This window comes from Benincasa hispida, chromosome 1, assembly GCF_009727055.1.
Source record: "Benincasa hispida cultivar B227 chromosome 1, ASM972705v1, whole genome shotgun sequence".
Classification (NCBI taxonomy): domain Eukaryota; kingdom Viridiplantae; phylum Streptophyta; class Magnoliopsida; order Cucurbitales; family Cucurbitaceae; genus Benincasa; species Benincasa hispida.
Window position 1 is genome coordinate 47904876 of NC_052349.1, and position 23184 is coordinate 47928059.

Sequence of the window (23184 nt, forward strand, 5' to 3'; positions counted from 1 at the left end):
GTCGGAGCATGTCATTGGAGGGAGGTGGTAGTAGACATCAACGATAGTTGTGATTGAAGTTGGACGTCAAATGTGGCCGCGAGAGGTGGTTGTCAGAGTTTGTTGCCAAGAATGATTGTCACATGAGCTAGTGACTGACTGTTGGAGTCATTGAAAACAATAGAGGGAGAGAAAAAGTAAAAGGGAAAGATGAAGTTCCTGGAATGTACAATCTTCCATAGTAAACATTGTTGAAGTTGGTGGACCAAATGCTCCAAACACTTCCTACATGTCTTACATTAGGTCCAAATTATTTCCGTTTTTATAATATGTTATATAATTTTTATACTTTAATAGAAATGCCGATTCCAAATGTATAAACACATGAAAATGTTCACATGTTGATGAAAATTTAAAACCGACCCTATTAATCCTCTAGAGCGAGGTGATTGAGTTGTGTGGTTTTATATTGGGGTCGGTGTCAAGATGGGCTTATGATAGTGTAGCCAACAGCCGAGATTTGGAGTCGGCCCATCGTTGAAACTTGTGTAGGCTGGTTTTCCCCATTGCCGTGGTTACAAAGGCAGAATCTTCGCAAAAGGGAAGCGCGTGAGCGCCAGAAATTACCGCTCATTCCCAAGCTCAACCGCCTTGTCGCTCAATTTCCGAGCTTCTCAAACAAGCATTTTCAGAACCCCAATACTCCTCTTTTCTTCCTAATGGATTTGCAGCCCAGCGAATTCGATCGCATTCTTTTCTTCGAGCACGCTCGTAAGAACGCCGAATCTACTTACGCCAACAATCCCCTCGATGCCGAGGTCAGCTTTCCGCTTAATTTGTCTACTAATTTTTTGCTGCGTTTGTCCAAGATTTTAGTGATCTTCGTTTCTCTGCACAAGGGTTTGCTTAAATTGTATACACATGTTATGAACTCTAGGGTTGGTTTCAATTTTTACTTTTTGTTAGTTGATCGCCAGATGGAGCCCCCAATTTTTGCTTGTTCATTGTTAAACAATGACTCCCTATATTTTTTTCTTCCCCCTCAAACATAAATATCTGAGTTACCATTTTGGCTGTCACCTTATAATTCCGTTTGCATTTAATGGGGAGCTAAATTTTAAGGGGTAAAATGAAATGTTTGAAACGATAGGGACTTAACTGAAAACAATCCTGTGGCCTTTTCTTCTCTAATGGGTATTGTGTTTATGACAATGGAGCTGTATTTGATTATCAAACGTGGGTGGACTTTCATGTAGAATTTGACGAGATGGGCAGGAGCTTTGTTAGAGCTATCTCAGTTCCAGAGCGTTCCAGAATCGAAGAAGATGATTCTAGGTATCGTTTTGTTCTATAAAGTCAGATGGTGAAGCATGGGAATTGAGAATGTTTTTGTTCGACTTTATTTTGTGGATGACCTGGGTTTTTTTTTTTTTTTTTTTTTCAATGATTCATTTTTTCTTTAAATACATGCATTTGCAATTCCGGCTATTTCTTTGATTTAGTGTTTTCAGTGATGAGCATTGAGTATATTGTGGATTAATTTGTAATGGGGTTGGGGCAGATTCAATATCAAAGCTGGAGGAGGCATTGATGATTAACCCCAAGAAGCATGATGCTCTTTGGTGCTTAGGAAATGCTTATACTTCCCATGCATTTTTGAACCCAAACCAGGATGAGGCAAATGAATTTTTTGATAAGGCCTCAATATACTTCAAGCAAGCTGTGGATGAGGTACTAAGCCTGGAAAACCTCGGAACAAGCTTATCAATATGCATTTTCTGATGGTTTTTTTAGATTAATATGGTGATTTGTTGCATTCAGGATCCTGGAAATGAACTTTATCTAAAGTCTCTGCAGGTGGCTGCTAAGGTATTTCACTGTGATTTTTATTGCAGTTTGAATATATTTCTATTTTCAAGAATACTAAGTTCCTTGAATGGCTTTGAAATGAAATAATCTGTTTGTTTCAGTTGTGCTTTGAAAAAAAGAAAGTAGTTACTGATCTTTGTTTTTAACCACATTAGAGATGGGAGAATATTTTCCTGTTGATTCCCACCTCTAGATTTTTGACAGCTAGGAGAGAGGGGCAGAAAGAAGAGAGATTTTTTTTTTTTTTTTTTTACTTATTTTAATATAAAGAGTCAACAATGTTGAAAACTTAGTGGTGGCTACCATGGTGCCAGTCGGTGGAGAAGTATTTTCCTTTAGAGATGGTCTCTCTTGAAATTCAAGACTGAACCAACATTTGTGGAACAAATCTGTTTGATTTTTTTTTCGTATAGTAAACTAAAGTTCACTATTTACTACATGAGACAACTTAGGTCCCATATGATAACATTTTTTTTTGGTTTTCTATTTTTTAAAGTTATGCTTGCACTCACAATTTTTTTTAATTAAAAAAAAATAGTTTTAATGTTTTCACCTTCCTTGAAAACACATTTGAATTCTAAGCCAAATTTCAGAAACAAAATCAAGATTTTGAAAACTTCTTTTAGTTTTCAAGTTTTGGCATCGTATTTTAAGACACTCTTAGAAAGTTGGTAGTAAAACAAGAAAATTATAAACAAAAATAGTGTTTATAAACTTAATTAGCGAATGTAGTGTTTAGAACAGAAAACGTAAAACGAAATGCTTATCGTACAGGATTTTAGTAGTTAGTACTTTGTTTCTGTCTTTATATAATATATTCATGACCTGTTCTTATTTTGTGGATTGTGTGCCTTGTAGGCTCCGGAATTGCATTCAGAGATCCATAAGCATGGGTTTGCTCAACAGGCAACTGGAGTAGCCGAACCTTCTACTTCATCCAGTACTAAGGTATTGCTTATTGCTTAAGTTACTTTTTGGTTTTTATCTTCTATAGGCAGGATAACGGAGGGTTTTGGCGTTCCTATGTTCTACGAATGCTTGCTTTGTATATTCGTTGTTAGAATAGAGGTACCTTCATCTTGCTATATTTTTCATGCTTCCAAATTGGTAGTATCATTTTCAAGAAGTCTTCTACAATTCTAAAACAAAGTTAGAATTATGCATATGAGAAAATACTTAACAACATAGTATATCGATGTTTGGTTCTATACTCTTAGTATATCGATGTTTGGTTCTACACTTTTATAAGTGCTTTTTGTAGGCTTGGTTTTTTTTTTACGTCCGTGTATTCTTTCATTGTTTCTTAAAAAGAAAATAGTTGTTTCTAATTGGAAAAAGATGTTTTTTTAGTGCTTCTCAGTCAGTTGAGAAAAAAAAATTAAAGAACTGAACAAATGCATTTTCAAAAAGCAACTTAAAGTTTTCTGTAACCTTTTTTTTTGGTTTAAATCATGAGTTTAGTCCTTAAACTTATATATGTGTCTATTTGATCCCTGAACATGTTTAAAGTGTCTAATTGGTCTATGAACTTTCAATTTTGTGTCTAACTGGTCTATGAACTTTCAATTTTGTGTCTAACATGTCTCTAAATTTGTAAAAAATATTTAGTAAATTCAATTCTTAAACTTTCAATTTTACGTGCATTAAGTTGTTGAATTTTAAAAAATGTCTAATAGATCTTTAAACTTTCAATTTGTGTCCAATAGATCCTCAGGCTTAGTTTGATAGTGATTTCATTTCTTATATTTTTGTTGGTTTGCTCTCAATTTCCCTATTCTTCATTCAAGAAACACTTGAATTTCTAAACAACTTCCAAAAAACTAAAACAAGTTTTTGAAAACTATTTTTTTATTATTTTTAATTTTCAAAACTTGATTAGTTTTTTGAAAATATTATTAGAAAGTGGATAACAAAATGTAAGCTAAATTTTCAAGAATCAAAAACCAAAATTAAAATAGTTATCAAATAGGTCAAATTTTCCAAATTTGTATGTAATAGATCATTGACTTATTTAACAATTTTTAAAATTTATGAATCTACTAAATATAAAATTGAAAATCTAAGGTTCCATTAGACAAATCCAATTTTATAGCAATAGATCAATTATCATTTAAAATTTTAAAAATTTGTATATTACAGACCTAGTAGGCACAAAATTAAAAATTTAGGGATCTTGTAGACACTTTTGAAAGTTTAAGGACTAAATTAGTTAGAACAAACCTATGGGTTAGCATATGAGATTAACATATGAGTTATCTTGAAAAAAGGAAAAAAAAAGGTTAAACTACGAGCTTAGTTCTAAATTTGTTCTAATTTTCAAGATAACTCATATGTTAATCTTAAGCATGATAATTATGGGTAGGAAGTGCTTTTAGCCATTCCAAAAGCATTCCCAGTGGGTGTTCCCTATGATTTGTCAAATTCAATTGATAGATCTGCTGTTTATATAAAGTTCATTCAACATCTTCATAATCAGTTTAGTACAAGCTCTTTAACTTCATGCTCTTTCCTTCTTTCATGACCACAGAAAAAGAGTAGCAGTGATCTGAAGTATGACATATTTGGATGGATAATACTTGCTGTTGGCATAGTTGCATGGGTTGGGTTTGCTAAGTCTCACGTCCCGCCCCCGCCAGCGCCTCGATAAGTCGTCGTGCTAGAAGTTTGGAAGCCCGAAGGCATTTATCAGATTTAGAGCTGATATTTGTAGAGATGAGAATTACATATCAATCATCCCTGGTTTTTTTTCCCTTCCTTTTTTGGGTAATACTATTTTTAATAAATTTCATTGTCATCTGAGATGTTTTTTGTTTCTGCTTTTCTGCGTACGACTGATCTGGTAAATAAGTTGGGTTTGCATCCTGTGTAGAGGGGAGGGGTTTGTTGGGAACCTTTAGTTAATTACTTGGTGTTGATTTGTAGAGTAGACAGGAATTGGTGATTTTGTTGCTTAGTTTTAGTGTATGTTTGGAGAGATTTTGAAATGATTAGAATTGTTTGTCATGTTTAAAATCACCTTGAAATACACATTTTATGATAGTATTAAAATTGATTTTTGAAGTAAGAAAAGTACTTTTCCAGTGATTTTGAATATGATAGAATCGATTGATAAATATACTCTCATAATGGAGGAATAATCTACATTTCTCTAGAATGTTAATAATCTTTTTTTTCCATTTGAGAGTGTTTTTGAAATTGTTAAAATCAATTTTTCCATGTTCAAAATCATTATAACATGCCTTTAACTACGTAAAATTAATTTAATAAAGTTTATACTTTTTAATATAATTTTTATATCATCAAAATCGATTTTGACTATTTCAGAATCACCTCTAAATATGCTTTGAAAACACCTAAAATCAAACAGATAGAGAAAAGGGATCTCAACTACATATTGACCTTCATCTAATGGTCTAGTTCATGTTAGAAGTTGAAAAGAAATAATAATAATTAAAGCTTTGGTTGGTAATCATTTATTTTTTTTTGTTTTTGGTTTTTAAAAATTTTTAGATCTATTTTTTTTTTTTTTTTTTTAAATTTTAGAATAGATGATATTATTATACAACAAGAAGGAGGATAACAACAAAAAGCAAACAAAGCCAAGAAGATAAAACCTGAACATAACCAAACATAAACGTAAGATGCTAAAAAAAAAAAGATCCCAACCACCAGGGAGAAAGCCAGAGAAGAGAGACCAAAATCTCACAACTAGGGCACAACAAACAAAACAGAGAGCAACAAGTTCAAAAAGAGGAAAAACAACCGTAACATGCTAAATAAGATCAAGAAGATCAACCCGCCAGGAAGCAGCACGAGCACAAACCGTAGAGACCATAAGGTGAAACAAAGTAGACACCGACCTCGGACCACCTCCATGTAGCCGTCGATTACGTTCCTGCCAGATGTAGTAGATGAAAGCACACTAGAATATATGGAACAACTTACTACGCATCCCTTTATCTGACCCCACTTGGCTCAACCAACTCAACTCGACATCCCAACTAGCCACCCGATGCAACAAACCCAACTGTCGCAACACACTAGACCACACCTCTCTCCCATACCCACACTCGAAAAAAAAATGATTCCGAGACTCTATACCTCCCACAAACAGAAGACACCCCCCTGACAACAATGCCCCAGCTCTTTAACCAATCTCTCGTACCTAATCTGTCCCTCACAGCTAACCAAGCACAAAAGGAGTGGCACAGAACTACCACCCCTCCGCCCACAAAATACTAGCCTAAGACACCCAGGACGACGAGGACGCAAAACTCTCCCAAGCACTATCGATAGAGAACTGACCACATAGCACCCGGCTCCAAACCCAATAATTCCTCTCCCTTTACCCTAGGCCCCACTGCCTGAATAAAACCCCAGATCTCAAGCAACTTCCAAGACACTATAAGCCACCTCCAACCTCCCTCGCTATCTAAGAACTCCGATAACCAGGCCTCCAAATTACTCCCTACATCATAAACCATCGTAAACCCATATGAATAAAAATTGCACCCCCTGGCAACCAAGGATCCCACCAAACAAAACAAGACCGTTCATCATCGACCATCAAACGGACCAGATGCTTGAATCTATCTCTACAGCACAAGATACCCTCAAGCACAAGACCTCCTAACCTCACTCCGAATAGCCCACAAAGATTGCTCCGCAAAACATATGCCTCCACCTACGCCACCCATAATGAACCCGATTTAATTAAGAAAGCCAGAGCACTTCATAATAAATTCCATGAAGCCACATATTTCCACACCCAAACCCCTTCTTCCCAACGACAAGCACACCTTATTCCCACGTCACTCGCGCACCACCACGACTCATCGACTTCCCTTTTTATAAATAACTACGTAACAGACCATCAAACCTCATGAGTTACCACACGCAGCCAACACGAAGATGCTACACCAAAACACCTGAAAGGATTGTAAAATATAGACCTAACCAGCTGCAGCCTCTTAGCAAAAGAGAGGGTCCGCGCCGCCCAACTTTCTAATACGAAGCTATAAATACTCTGTATTAAGGCGCACAATCCACAGCCTTTCATCCCCAATCAATAATGGTTAACCCCAGATTTAACCTAACAGACAGCGAACCAAGAGAGAACCCCATAAAGGCAGCCAACTACTCCGCCTCACCAGCTTCCACACCCACAACAAACATAGAGCTCTTTCCAACATTTGCAACTAACCTAGACAACCCTGCAAAATCCATCAGAATCCGCCTCACAAACTCCAAAGATTCTTTCTCCACTGCACAGAAAATCATCAAATCGTCTGCAAAAACCAAATGAGTCAGACCAACACGCTCACACCGATCATGGAACCTAAACCACACTGGAGGTTTATTCAACAACCTAGACAAGACCTTCATCACCATCACAAACAAAAAGGGAGACAACGGATCCCCCTACCTTAACCCCTTCCTACTAGGAAAAAACCCCCTCCAGGGAACCATTAATCATCATAGAGAACGTAGGTGACATAACATAAGCCCTCACCCAACTAACAAACTGAAGGGGCGTACCTATAGCCAGCAACACACTAAACAGAAAGTCCTAGTTGATTGAATCATACACCTTCTGAAGGCCTACCTTTAACACACAACGCAGAATCCCTTTGCTCACCTTGTAGCCCCCCACAAGCTCCTGACACAATAAAATGTTATCGAAAATAAACTTACCAGGAACAAACGCAGACTGGTTACCACTGATGAAAGAAGACAACCACAACCTCAATCTTTCAGCTAAGATCCTCGAGATACACTTGTACATAACATTGCAACAAGAGATAGGACAAAACTCCTCCATACGTTCAGCTCCCCGTCTCTTTGGGATAAGAGTAATAACAGTAGAGTTCACTCCACCAAGTAGGTAGCAGAACTAAAGAAAGTTCAGCACAACATCACAAAAATCATCCTCAACCACACTTCAAGTAGCTCGGTAAAAATCCACCGAAAACCCATCGGGCCTAGGAGCCTTGCCAGACTTCATCAAGAATAAGGCCTTCTGAATCTCATCTCGACTCACTGGACGACCGAGCGCCTCCACCCCCTCCTCGGACCAGCTAAACTGCACAATATCCCTAATCCAGTCAATAAGATCCCTATACCCCACCGGCTGCGACCCCAAACTACCTCGAAAGAACTCAACCGCCACCCCTGCCACTTTATCATGCACTGTTTGACGAGTCCCCCTGCATCCACAACCGTAAATAAACCACTGCAACTGCGACGAGAACAAACACAATGATGGAAGAAAGCCGAGCACAATTATTTATACATATATTGATTATAATTTTATTTAATTCCAATATTTTTTGAACGATTTATTCTTCAACAACTCTTAAAAGTAATGTTGAATGAGAAATTTTGGACCAATCACAAGTCACCACGTCGTTTGCTAAATTAACGATGAATTTCTAAATCATTGACTTTGGGTCCAATTAGAAGTTGACACATGTCCCGAATTGAATTGAAGACAAGTTTCGATGACGTCACGCGGATGAATCAGATGAGATTAAATTGGTCCAATTTGATATTACTATTTGGGCTTAAAGTCCAAACTACAAAAAAAAAAGTTGAATCGGACCCAAATTTCAGATTAGGCCCAAAACCATCTAATTAGGCCCAAGGGTCAGGCCCATGGACCAACCAAGCCCACGAAGCCCATCTGATAACTCTATAAATAGAGAAGTTCTCTTCATTTGTAGGGGAGCAACATTTTCTACACTCAGAAGACCTAGAGAGAGTTCACTAACAAGCAGAGGACTCCCAAGACTCCTGAAGCTGCACTCCTATAAGGCAGAAGACCTTTGAAGACACAAATACTCTTCCAAGATTTCTACTTCAAGCTTCCAAGACTCCTGAAGCTGCACTCCTATAAGATAGAAGATCTTTGAAGACACAAATATTCTTCCAAGACTTCTACTTCAAGCTTCCAAGACTCTTGAAGTTGCACCCACATAAGGCAGAAGACCTTGAAGATACAAATACTCTTCTAAGACTTCTACTTCAAGCTTCCAAGACTCCTGAAGATGCACTCTTATAAGGCAGAAGACTTTTGAAGACACAAATACTCTTCCAAGACTTCTACTTCAAGCTTCCAAGACTCCTAAAGTTGCAGTCCTATAAGTTAGAAGACCTTTGAAGACACAAATACTCTTCCAAGACTTCTACTCCAAGCTTCCAAGACTTCTACTTCAAGAACGTTCGGTGCTACTTCTACTTCAAGAACGTTCGGTGCTTCCCTTCTCCAAGTCAAGCATATTCACTCAACCGAGAGAGAATCAGAGGATCAAATATTAGAGATCGAACCACATCGCATCAAATCAACACCAACTCAAGTTCAACTCCACGAAACACGTTTCTTTGGAAACCTCGTGCGAACAAATTGGCACGCCCAGTGGGACCTCTCTACCTCTCATCTCTCTCTCGTCATCAGAGTCAACAAATCTACAAATGGCACCAAATAAAGTTAGAACCTAAGCTACCGTTGGAAGCAACACTTACATAAGCTCTGTCATCACAGAGGAAATCTGGGGCCAGCTGATGGAATTTCCTAAAGGCGGGATCGTCATCAGAGAAAATCCCTTGTTTGAAAACTATGCTTCTGTTACTGACCTATCAGAGAAATAATCACTTTTTGATGTAGTGTCTGTCATGATGACTGACGTAATGACTGAGTCGACCATGACAGAGATGGAGGTAAAGATAAATCTCCTAATGAAGGCTGTAGAGGAACGAGATCATGAAATCGTTGCTTTAAGAGATCAGATACAGGCTCGAGATATTGCTGAATCAAGTCAATCCCCAGCTATAAAAGCCAATGACAAAGGAAAGACTGTCTTGCAGTTCAGTCAGCCACCACAATCTACCTCTGTTGCCTCCCCGTCAGTTCAACAGCTCCAGGATATGATCACAAACTCCATAAGAGCTCAGTACGAAGGACCGTTGCAAAGCTTCTTTATGTACTCCAAGCTATACACCAAAAGAATCGACAACCTTAGAATGCCAGCTGGGTATCAACCCCCAAAGTTCCAACAATTCGACGGAAAGGGCAACCCAAAGCAACACATCGCCCATTTCGTAGAAACATGCGAAAATGCAGGAACAAGAGGAGATCTATTGGTCAAACAGTTCGTCAAAACCCTCAAAGGGAACGCTTTTGACTGGTACACAGACTTAGAGCCTGAGGTGATTGACAGCTGGGAGCAACTTGAAAGAGAATTCTTGAATTGCTTCTACAGCACCAGATGCACCGTCAGCATGATGGAGCCGACAAACTCCAAACAACAGAAAGGGGAACCAGTCATCGACTACATCAATCGATGGAGAGCTCTGAGTCTGGATTGCAAAGATCGACTCACCAAGTTGTCTGCTGTGGAAATGTGCACGCAGGGTATGCACTGGGAACTCCTTTACATCCTACAAGGGATAAAACCTCGTACGTTTGAGGAGCTGGCAACATGCGCTCATTTTTCAACTCTTAAAGAACGAAAAGAGAAGGTTTATCCATTCCCTGACTTTGATGTGGCAGATATGTTGGAGCAACTGCTAGAGAAGCAACTTATTCAGCTACCGGAATGCAAGCGACCGGAACAAGAAGGAAAAATAGATGATCCTAACTACTACAAGTATCATTAGGTCATTAGTCACCCAGTTGAAAGGTGCTTCGTGCTGAAGGAACGAGTTATGAAGTTGGCTCATGAAAAGAAGATTGAGCTAGATTTGGATGAAGTAGCTCAGACAAATCATGATACAGTAGCGGTGACTTCAAATGTTCCAATACTGTCTGTGTCCCATGCTCAAAGACAAAGTCCGATCCAGTTTGGAGAATTCGAGCCTATAGTTGTTTGGTTCCAACAAGAGATTCAAACAGCAAATTCCGAAAAGAAAGATGAGCTTTTTTAAGATGACAATGAAGGGTGGATAATAGTGACTCATCGAAAGAGAAGACAACCAAACTCCACCCAAAAAGAGTCTCGTTCCTATCAAAACTATAGAAGAAGAAACAAGACTCATAAAAAGAAAGGCAAAAAGATGACACAGAAGCCTAAGCCTGCTAAGAAAGAAGACAAATACTTCCCTCAATTCCGATGGCCAGCAACTTCGGCAGAATTTCTCCCAAGAAGCTTTCTCAATAATCATCCAGAGAAAGTACCAGAAGTTATTGCATGTCACACTGTCGGCATAGTGGAAGTCAACAACAATCATGTGACTGCTGAAGAAGTCAAAGACTCAGAAGAAATGAAGTAAAAAACTTCTGTCTTCGATCGTATTAAGCCTTCAAGTGCTCGATCTTCAGTTTTTCAAAGATTGAGTATGACCATGGTAGGAGAAGAATACCAATGTCCAACGACTACTTCTGCTTGAACTTCAGCCTTCAAAAGGCTAATTATATCCACATCAAAGAAAGATCAACCTCCAACATCTGCTTTTGATCGTCTCAAGATAACAAGCGATCAACGTAAAGGAAGGATGAAAATCTTGAAGCCAATGTCATTCCATAAAGAAAACAATGACGAAAAGATTCACAGTCGTGTCCCTTCACGCATGAAGAGGAAATTTTCTGTTGACATAAGTATAGAAGGTTTTCTTATAGTGAAGCCAAAACTCATCATATTGACGAATCCTACAAATGAAGAGGATAATCAAAACCATGATGAAATAAGAGCTTCTGAAGTTTAAATGAAGAAGCTCCTCATCGCACGAGCCTAAACTGCATGATGCTCCTAGCCCACATGAGCTTAAAATGTGAACGGCCCATAAAAAAATTGTATGAACTACGTTACGACTTGATCCCTTTCATTATAAAGGGTACGTAGGCAACTTAAGGAAATTTAAGTTCAGTCACACATAAAAAGAAAAAAAAAAAATCTCTTCGAACTACATTATGACTTGATCCCTATCATTAAGAAGGGTATGTAGGCAGCTTGAAAGAAACTTCAAGTTTAGTCCAGTTAAAAAAAAAAAACTTGAACTATGTCATGATTCGATCCCTTTCTTTAAAGGTACGAAAGAAACTTAAAGAAATTTAAGTTTAGTTCATCAGAAGAGGTACCATAACCACCTACGTATAATACTACAAGATTGATGCTGATCATCCCCGTCAAAGAATGACACTTCAGATTGAAGATGTTCATTCCTGTTGGGGGCAACACAATGGGTTGAAGATGTTCATCCCTCGTAAGGAGCCAATACAGTAAATAAAAGGCACACACGTGGAATGCGCTTCGCTTCCTCTTTAAAAGTAAACTTATACGCTCCTCCATCTTTAAGTTTAGAGGCTCCATCGATGCTCCATCTTCACGCTCAAAGTCGCGAAGTCGAGCTCAATGTGAAGATTCATCGATGCTTCATCGAACTCATGCAGAGGATTTGCCGATGCTTTGTCAAACTCAAATGCAAAGGTCCCGTCGATGCTTCTCTATGTTCAAGTTTAAGGTTGGTGTGCATGGCTCAGCTCCATCTTCAGTGACTCGGTCTACAAAATCATGACGTAGTTTTGCTTTATCTCCAAAGTCGTGGTGCGGTTTCGTTTCCTCTCCAAAATGTTGGCGCGACGTCGCTTCATCTCCAAAGTCGTGGCGTGGCTTTGTTTCATCTCCGAACTGATGACACGGTTTCACTTCATCTCCAAACTGATGACGCGGCTTCACTCCATCTTTAAAGTCGTGGTGCGGTTTCGTTTCCTCTCTAAAATATTGGTACAACTTCACCCCTTCTCCAAAATTGGTGTAGCTTCGCTTCCTCTCCAAAAATGTGGGTGTGGTTCCACCTCATATGCGAGATCAAGTTGGTTTACCTAGCTTTACCTCATATGCGAGGAAAACTCTGGTCCGTTTGGCTCTGCCTTGTACGCGAGATCCACTCTAGCCAACCTGACTTCGTTCAAAATCTTGATGGCACATTCTTTTCATCTTCAAGGTTTGATGACATATCCGCTTCATCTTCAAATACTCAATGACATATTTCCCTATCTTCAAATTTTGATCAAGGAATAACATAACAAGGAAAACCTTTCGAGGATCCTCCCTAAGGTGATCGAATGGGAGAGTTGTATGCCTTTGCGGGGCCCCTCCCATGACGATCAGGATGTATGAACGGTGCTACAAAGTAGATCTTTTCGGGATCCACCTAGGGTGATTGAATGGGAGAGTTGTAAGCCTTTGCGAGGCCTCTCCCATGACGATCAGGATACACGAGCGCACCAAAGACGAGTGGATGAGATTAAAAAAAAAAAAAACTTGTTTTGTTGTGCTCCTTTGATCGCACCGTAAACTCTACAAAAAAAAAAAAAAAAATAGTTGGGGGCAAGTTAGTAAAAAAAAAGGAGAGCCAAAAAAAAAAAATTATAAAAATAAAAAGAACACTCTATGCAGTTTCCTATTGCCCCATTCCTTCAATTTCTCCTTTTCCTTCCTCACTTACAGCTTTCTATTGCAATCCAAGTCTGTATGATTAAGGATGGAAAGGATGTAGAAGACAGGGAGATCACGCCTACAGATGAAGAAGGCATGTGTCCTGCCAGTATTTAATATAACTAAGTTCGATGAGATTTTTTTCTACTAATCAGTTGAATATGATAAAATCACAGGTTGCTCGAACTAAATACTGTTTATTTGTTGTGGACTCGATTCTGTGCGTAATTAGTTAAGATCAACAAAAAAGATCTCATGCTCGATTTGAGGCTACCTGAATTAGAGGTCACGGTGGAGGTTTGGACCCGATTCAACGGCAGAGATAACAGAGCAGTTTCGAGCTTACTTGAGAGAATCTGGCATAAGCCAATAGTATGGAGAAGGAAATCTCGCTAGGCTAGATCGCTAGTCACAAAGTAGGGTAGCCTGGTAAAAAAAATATGAAAACCCAATTATATAATAAAAAATAAAATATATATATATATAATAATAATAATATATAAAATAATAAAGGAGATCTTGCGTCGGAATCCTCTCGCTGAGTGTCGCTTCTCTCCCACAACTCTCTTGAAATGTCTCGCTAGATCTCGCTCTCTCAAGTAGTCGTCTCTTTCCAAAATCTCGTCTCTCCCACTTCTTCGTCACAATCTCGCTCTCTCCACAATCTCGCTTGAAATGCCTTACTATCTCGGCTGTTCACACGATCTCGCGGAGTCAGTGGGTAATATGGTATCACTGGTCGCTTTGTATTGTGATAATGGCTTGCGTATCACTGGTCAGCCCTGTCTGCTATAATGGTTCGGTATCGCTGGGGGGTAATGGCACTGATTGGTAAGGCATATGTCCCGTCTCCATACTTGGTTCTCCCAAAATCTCTTCCATTAGTTCAATTCAAATTCCATTCAAATTGGAATTAAAATCAACTATTATCCAAATCTTCGTCTAAAGCCTCTAATCCAATTTTATTCTAAATTCAAGCGAGCAAATCGGTGTGAGATAAATGTCAAACTCCATCCAATTAAAATTAGCCAAATCCCAAATTTTATCAATTTCGAATGGTGTAACCTTGATATTGAATGTTGAATAAAATGCCGATCAAAATTGGCTTATTCCAAATTTTATCTCAAATTTAAATCAACCTTAGTTTTCTATACTCAGTTCCAAGTAAATTGAGCATATCCCAAATTTATCTCAACCAAAATTGATCAAGATTCAATTTCATCCCAAATTCTATTCGAATTCGAATTAAGTTAATTAAATTTGCAATTAAAGTGGAACAATAATCCTACTTTAGTTCAAATTAAAGTTACTAGCGAAAGTGTTGTCAAACGACAACAGATTTCAAATAAAAAAAATATATACTTTGATCTCAAATTACATTTTTTCGAGATTCATCCACCCATATACGTGCAAAATCTCGAAAGGGGCATTTGTTGAATGAGAAATTTGGGACCAATCACAAGTCACCACGTTGTTTGCTAAATTAACGACGAATTCTAAATCATTGACTTTGGGTCCAATTAGAAGTTAGACATGTCCGAATTGATTAAAGACAAGTTTCGATGATGTCACGTGGATGAATCAGATGAGATAAATTGGTCCATTGATATTACTATTGGGCTTAAAGTCTAAACTACAAAAAAAGTTGAATTGGACCAAATTCAGATTAGGCTAAAACCATCTAATGGGGGCCAAGGTCAGCCCATGGACCAACCAGTCACGAAGCCCATCTAAGAACTCTATAAATAGAGAAGTTCTCATTCATTGTAGAAGGAGCAATATTTTCTACACTCAGAAGACCCAGAGAGAGTTCACTAACAAGCAGCGACTCCAAGACTCCTGAAGCTTGCACTCCTATAAGGCAAAGACTTTGAAGACACCAAATACTCTTCAAGCTTCTACTTCAAGTTCCAAACTCCTGAAGTTGCATTCTATAAGGCAGAAGATTTTGAAGACACAAACTCTTCCAAGACTTCTATTCAAGCTTCCAAGACCCTGAACGCACTCATAGACAGAAGAACCTTGAAAGACACAATAACCTTCCAGACTTCTACTTCAACTAGACAAAAGTACTCCAAGACTCGTATTTCAATTCCAACTACTAAAGCTGCATTCCTATAAGGCAGAAGACCTTTGAAGCACGAAACTCTTCCAAGACCTACTCTCAAGCTTCCAAGACTCCTAAGCGCACTGCCTAAAGGCAGAAGACTTGAAACCACAATGAACCTTCCTTATGGACTTTACTCGAGCTTCCAAGACACTAAGCGCACTCATAAGTACAAAGAAACCTTGAAGACCAAATACTCCTTCCAAGAACTCTACTTCAAGCGTTTCAAGACTCACTTGAAGCGCACTCCTATAGTAGAGACTGAAACACAAATACTCTTCTCAAGGACTTCTACCTAAGCTCCAAGGACTCCTAAGCTCGAGTTCTATAAGACAAAAGAATCTTTGAAGACACAAATACTCTTTCAGACTTCTTTTTCAAGCTTCCAAGATTCTTGAACTGCATCCTATAAAGGCAGAAGACTTTGAAGACCAAATACTCTTTCCAAGCTTCTACTTCAAGCTCAAACCCTTGAAGCATGCACTCCATTTAAACAGAAGACCTTTGAAGAACACAATACTTCTTCCAAGACTTCTACTTCAAGCTTCCAAGACTCCTGAAGCTGCACTCCTATAAGACAGAAGACCTTTGAAGACACAAATACTCTTCCAAGACTTCTACTCCATGCTTTCAAGACTTCTACTTCAAGAACGTTCGGTGCTTTCCTTCTCCAAGTCAACCATATTCACTCAACTGAGAGAGAATCAGAGGATCAAATATTAGAGATCGAACCACATTGCATCAAATCAACTCCAACATCAACACAACTCAAGTTCAACTCCACGAAACACGTTTCTCCGGAAACCTCGTGCGAACAAGTAGTTTCTTTGCACTTTAAAAAGAAAATTTTCACTATATAAATTGAAATTGAGTTGTTAAATCTTAATTCAATATATGAAAGTAATTAAATTAGATTTTACTTATTTACATTTTGCTTCTTTTTAGGACAAAATTTTAAATAAGTGACCAGATTAATTTGAACAAACCCAACCCAAATATTTCATGGTTGGGTTGGGTTAGGTTCATTTTTTAATAAGAGTTATTTGAGTTGAAGAAATTTACCACTCGAACAATTAAGTTAGATTTGAAAAGTCTTTCAACCCAATCCATGAACATCCCTAGTTTGAGTATAGATTATTTTAGTTTTGGTTATAATAATATGTGTTTGAGGTGTAAACTATTTTAATTTGAGAAGAAAATAGTAAACTTTGTAGCAAAGAATTTTAAAAAAATGATGAATGTAAAATAATAAATATTGTAGAAAATAGTAAATACGGTAGCAAATGAGAGTTTTTAAATTGTATTGGCTAGCTAATAAGGAAATACAAAATAGTATTTACTATATAGCAAGACGTGGTTATTATAGTCTTAGGATAATTGTCCCAAACATACATCGAAGAATTGATAAAGTATGAAATTAATATTGGGAGGACCAAATAATGAGTAAAGTTCACAATTCCTACTTGCAATGGTGTGAGCTCTTGTTTTAGTGAATGTGACCAAAATTCAAAATATAAAAAAAGAAAATCTTATTGAAATGTGACGTGGCATTCCAGGTAGGAAGTTCTATCTATGATGTGCTTCGTCTCCGATCGCAGCTTCTGATTCTTTTGCTCTCTGTTCCAAATTCCGGCGATGCAGTGACAGTGATTCCCCAATCTCCAAAATGATCGTCAATGTCAAATCCGACGTATATCCTTCTACTGCTTCTTCTTTCTCTTCCGTTCGATCTTACGCGCCAATACGGTTCCCTCCGTCTCCATCTGCCATTCGTTTTCACGGTTCTGAAACTTCACGGCGGCTCCAGGTCCTCGCCAGGGTTGTCAAGCGGAGTCCTAAGCGCCTCAAATACTCGGCTCCACGATTCACCAAGGTCCTCTTCTTGCTAAGTACTCCTGTTTTTTCCAGCTTGATTATGCCCTCGTTCCTGCTTATTCTACATGAAACCGTTATCGCTGTAGCTCAGGATAACAAATCTAGTGGAGGAGGTAGAATTGGGTAAGGTGAATTTAGCATTTCGGCCGTTGTCGTCGCTTATTTGTTCATTTTTTACAGTCTAGATTGATAATTAGTGAATTGAGCAGGAGATTGCGGGGAGTATATAAAGGATTATAGACTGTTGGAAACACTAGTGATTTTGCCTACTATTGACAGATAAATCTTTTTTTCTTCTGCGCGTGTGCTTTGTGTGTTTCTTGTTGGGAGAAGGCGATATATGAACACTAGTCTACTTCCACCGTGATCATATTGCAGTTTGGGATGTTTTATTGCTATTTTTTGTTTGGCGTTAATTCGGTAGGGAATGAATTTGGAAATTAACGAAGTTATTAGACTTGTGTTATTGATATGTTTAAAATTTATATGTTCTTTACCAGGAAGGGAGCTTGCTATATGTCAAAGCTGAATCAGGAGAGGACGGCTGGAAACTAGAACCTATTGTTAATCTTCTTAAAGAGGGTGCTGTAGGGGTTATTCCTACGGATACAGTGTATTCCTCTCTTACTTCATTTGACTCTCACCTTTTGAGATTTCTTTATTGTTATCTAGCTGACTCTTAAGTTGAAATTGGACACTAGAACTAGTAAATTTGTTCATGGTTAGTAAGAATCATATTTTCATTTTCTGTATCATGCCACCCAGAATTTAGGTTGTATTAGCTCTGTTGGGAACAAGCCTCAAACTTCTGCGATGAATTTTTGGTTTTCCAGAAGTATACTCTTCTTGGAATATTATTATTAAGAATCACATCTTCTGCTTGATGGATGAGAGTTCTCCAGGAGATGTAGAAGGTTCAATTTTGTGAGTTTAAATTTACATTGACAAGGAAAGCAACAGGAAAATAAATTCTCATTCGCACTTTAATTACTATGCTTTTGGCGGATCATGAGTATTGATTTCACAGTCTCTTCCTTTTATTTTTAACGGGTGTGTATGCTTATATTTTTCAAGGTATGGAATAGTTTGTGATTTGAAGAACCCCTCAGCCATTGAACGAATACGAAGGTTGAAGTTAATTTGTTCTGCTAGAAGATGTATTTGGTTAGTTACTTCAGCTTCTCTCCCCTGCTGTTAAAGTTTCTTGTGTTGTTTAATGCAGGATCAAGAATATTGAGCCTTCAAAGGTATAGTTATTCTTTACAATCTCTTTTTGTGCTTTACGATAATGCTCATATGGCCCTTCAAACTGTTGAACTACAATGTCAAATGCACATAATTAAGATACTGAACAAAGATGATTTATTCCACTTATTATCATTCATGTGTCTTTCTACAACCTACCTTTTCATTTTTCCATTATGCTTCTTAATTTTTACTTGTAATTAACTACGCAGCCTCTGAGCATTTTGTGCCACTCCTTCCGGGACATTGACAAATATACTACAGGGTTTCCTCGTGGTGATGGCCAAGGCCATTCAAATATATTTCGCATGGTTAAGCATTGCCTACCTGGACCAGTGAGTGGTTCTGCTAACCCTGCTTTGCGATGATAACTCTATATTCTCCCTCCAGGTTACATGGTGTCCCGAATGAGCTCTCTAGTGCCTGTAGCTTCCATAATCACGTGGATTTGAAAATTTTTTTTCGGTTGTCCTACGGATATCTTGATATATTATAGTTCGTTGTGAAATTCTCAATGTAAATTGAACTTTTTAACTAGAGGAATTGATTTTTGAGAGAGTTTTTGTGTAACAGTATACCTTCATCCTGACTGCAAGCAAAGAGCTGCCCAAACACTGTATAAGGTATGGCACGACCACTGCAAAATATGCATCAAGGAAGAATGTTGGTGTGCGCATTCCTGATGATGCAATTTGTCAAGCAATACTGGAAAAGATGGATGCCCCATTGATATCCACAAGGTTAGTACAATTAATAGTCTTCTAATTCTCTCTCGCCCTCAACACATCTCTTGATTTGCTTAGAGAACTGAAAGACTTTATTGACTGATCATCTATTTTTCATGCGACAATTCCCCTATGAGGCAGAGTTTTTAATTTGGTGTAATTGAAGATCATTGTTTTAACAATATTCTCTTCACTCTACCCATCCATTTCTGGCTTGATCACTGGAAGGAGGAGACTGTTTGTATTAATTGATTTAAGATTGCTTCAAATTATCAAATTCTTAAGATATTGAAAGGTAAATAAGTATTTCAGAAGTGATGGTCTGTTCAAACTATACGTTTACCCTTCTTTCAGTGTCAAAAACCTGAAGGAAAACGAGTGGTTGCTCGATCCAGTTGTCATAGCTGATATCTACGGGGAGGAGGTATGAATAAAACTTACAGAGGCTGAGTGATTGTCTATGCTAATATCTTTAGTTATACCATTTCCCCCCCTGAAATCGGGTTGTTTGCTTCAAATAGGGTCTGGATTTTGTGGTGGATGGTGGAGTTAGAGTGGCAGATCCATCCACTGTAGTAGATATGACCATCACTCCTCCAAAGATTTTGCGGCAAGGGAAGGTGATTAATTAGCCATTTCATTTTTAGTATAATACGCCCTAAATTACAATTAACTCACCTCATCTCTTGCTATCTGATAACGTATCGAGCAGTATGGTAATGAATAGTACTGTCATTCAGTCAAAAACAACATTTTCTGTTAAATCCAAATGAAACAAAATCTGAAGTTGATCATTCATTTCTTTACTGTCTTGATCCCATGATCAATCCTCATGAAATGGAAAGAGTACCATAGTTTCAAGTTCTGTTGGATGATGAATCCTTTTTCATTGTCTTCCCACTTTTTGCTTGAATGATTTGCAACATCCAGGGAGCTAGACTGCCATGGATGGTAGCTGAAGGTGATGATGAACCGACCGTAGGTGAAGATATCCGCATCCGACCTGCCATTTTGTAGATAATCCACTGAATATATCGCATGGAAGATATGATCCAGTTCCAGTTAACAAACAAATGAGCTGGAGTTTGTACAGTGTTTGTTCTTGTGATATAAACAATAGGAAGGTATAGAGGAAACTAGAAGGGGGTTCCTTGCCTTTCAAAATTAAAGACCAAATGTGGCTATACTGGTTTTTTCTCAACTTGAAATTAGAATTAGAATCTCTTTTACCTATGTAACTCATCATATGCAAATGCAATCCTCATTCTAAATTCTCTCTTAGAAGAACAGAAGAATTTGCATTCTTATTTCTCATTGAACTTTCTTCCACGTTCTATTTCATTTTGGGGAAAATTTTAAAATTTACCCGTAAACACGACACGTTATGTTGTATCAATTTTCACTCTAAATTTTCGATTTCATCAAATGGGATCTTAGATTTTGATGTTGCAATCTCTTTCCTCGATTTTGATTTTTGCTAGTTCACTGATTTTAATAGAAAGTAATGTAATAATCTAAGTAAACTCACTGATTTTAGTAATATCAACTTTAAATTTGATTAGTTTACAAATTAACTATTGAATAACTTTGACACAACCCTCTCAAATTCTTTAATCTTATCAATTGTATACACATTGCATTATAGTTCATTGAAAGTATTTAAGAATATATATATTTTAAATGACATTAGTGTTGGGATTGATACCCTAAATTTTGTAGGATCCTATAGTTTGTAAACACATGTATGAACACTTTGTGATTTATAATATATGATATTTTATTCACTTTAGTCTATGAAATATGAGATATTTTAATTGCATTGACCACAAACTAATAAACTAAGATCCATGGTTATCGTTGTAACTTAAGCATATATTATATATGTAGAGACATACAAGTAGATCGTGCTTTAAGTAATAGCCTAAATGATCTGTAGTATATAGATAAAGGAGGGATACCTTATCCCTGTGACATTACAAGTGTGACCCATTTTGTAGGTGTTACAAATGTTGTAAAGTGCTATAAATAATATGATTCTGATCATTCATGTATTAGATATGCGAATCGGGATACTCTATACAAAAGAGTTTGTATAAGACCAGACCACGAAATGTTTAGTATAACGCTGTTCATAATTGAGACTTTCATTTCCATAGGCAACATGACTTTAATCCTAAGTGAGTTGTGAACTCCTGTCTATGAGGGCAGTCATTTGATTTGCATGGGTGAGAGTGGCCAGATCGCCGACTTAACAAACCTACCATTTTGGGGATTCGTCTGATTGGGGAGTTGAGAACTTAGCTACACAAGATGGAATTCACTCATTCCCTGATGTAGGGGTAAGTAGATAAATTGATTATGGGGCTTAAACAATGTGGCGCCACACCTTCTCTTGGTCCGAAGAGGGTTTAGTCATAGTGAGACTATGATCTATTGTTCATTAGAGGAATCAGTGGTACTTAAGAAGTTAGATGTAACTACAGGGGCAAAATGGTAAATTGGCCTAACTGTACTTACGAGCGATTTATGAAGGGTCATCGTACTGTTGATTGGTTATATCCAATGGACACAGAAATATATATGTAGTGAGTGCAGCTGTCAGTCTTTAGTGGAGTGCCCGACAGTTAACGGATGGTGGATATCGTGATTAAAGAGTTTAGTTAGTTATTCACATACCGTTGGAACTTCAAACTATAGGTCCATAAGGTCCCCTTAGTAGCTCAATGGATTCAAGTTGAGAATCAATTTTTGGTTAGTTTGATTTTTGGGTTAGTTTGAATTGTTCAAATTAACAAAAGGGAATTTGATTATAAATGATATAATTGTTTTGATGTATTTGATACATTATTATTTGATTGGAGGAATTAATATAAATATGATTTATATTAAATGCCATAAAAAGAGAAAAAGAACTATGATTTATATGTTGCATATGATGCAATATAAAAACTATAAGTTATAAATATAATATGATAAGTTAGTTATTGTATTTATTTATAAACTATTAATTATGAGATAATTAATTTTCTTGTTCTTCAATAACTACCTTAGTGGGTGGTTTTAGACGGTTTTGTGGCTAACTGTGAGATAAAAATAAATTTAATTTAAAAAAATTCTCAAGACAACGAAAAAGCAGTATCAGATTACTAATCGAGAGACTAAAACGATCACATCGAGTTTACAATACGATAGTAATCTTTTTTAAACGATCGAGCATCGAGTCTATACGATGGACTTCCTTCTTCTACACGATAGTGCTGTTTGATACTCGATCGTTTCCTCCTTCACTTCATCCTTCCCTCTATCCAAAATCATACAGAGCCCACAACTCCTGGATTCTTACACCGAGAATACCAAGGTAATCTTGTGGTGGTGTCTAGTTCTGTTAGAAGAACGAGGATCGAGTTTTACTCGCTGGTGATCGAGGAAGTTCCAGTTGCTCGTTGCGTTCGTGCTGTTCGACACGTTGATGACTGATCGACGAAAATACGTGAAAAAAGAGTTCTTCAAAGGTATTGTCTTCTCGATCCCCTGTATTTAATTTAAGAAGCATGCTGTAGTTTATCTTTAATGCATAATCGTTTCTATATGATTGTAAATGTTTATGTTATTTCATAATGGAGTTTGAAACGATCCGCTTCCGCTCACAAGTAATCTAATTTTAGAGTTCTTTCAATTAGAATATGGAAGTTTAAGGTTAATATGCAAGGCTAATTTTAGCATACTTCCACATTTATCAAAACTAGTTGATTGCTACTAAATGTAATAAATTTTGAAAATATAATTTTTTCTAATAGAAGTTTATATGTGATTTTCGGTAAGGAGGGATGATATGTAAATAAATTTTTACCTTTCTAAGACAACTTGACCAATTCATCACTTAATAATCAATTCACATTTTTACCAAAGCGAACTTAACTTAGTAGTATTGACATGTCATCTATTACAAGAG

The 23184-nt window shown here is 37.3% G+C and overlaps 2 protein-coding genes across 2 annotated transcripts; both read left to right on the forward strand.

Annotated features, from left to right (window-relative positions):
- Positions 1-492: 492 nt before the first annotated feature.
- LOC120071200 (mitochondrial import receptor subunit TOM20) lies at positions 493-4838 on the forward strand. The gene is made up of 6 exons (XM_039023324.1): positions 493-797; positions 1236-1314; positions 1541-1710; positions 1801-1848; positions 2707-2796; positions 4376-4838. Exons 1-6 carry the CDS (start codon positions 699-701, stop codon positions 4493-4495), a joined length of 606 nt encoding a protein of 201 aa, XP_038879252.1. The 5' UTR covers positions 493-698; the 3' UTR covers positions 4496-4838.
- A 12023-nt stretch (positions 4839-16861) lies between these two features.
- LOC120070172 (uncharacterized protein YciO) lies at positions 16862-20539 on the forward strand. The gene is made up of 9 exons (XM_039022028.1): positions 16862-17260; positions 17763-17875; positions 18337-18390; positions 18485-18509; positions 18720-18842; positions 19081-19247; positions 19587-19656; positions 19754-19852; positions 20163-20539. Exons 1-9 carry the CDS (start codon positions 17054-17056, stop codon positions 20247-20249), a joined length of 945 nt encoding a protein of 314 aa, XP_038877956.1. The 5' UTR covers positions 16862-17053; the 3' UTR covers positions 20250-20539.
- Positions 20540-23184: the final 2645 nt, after the last annotated feature.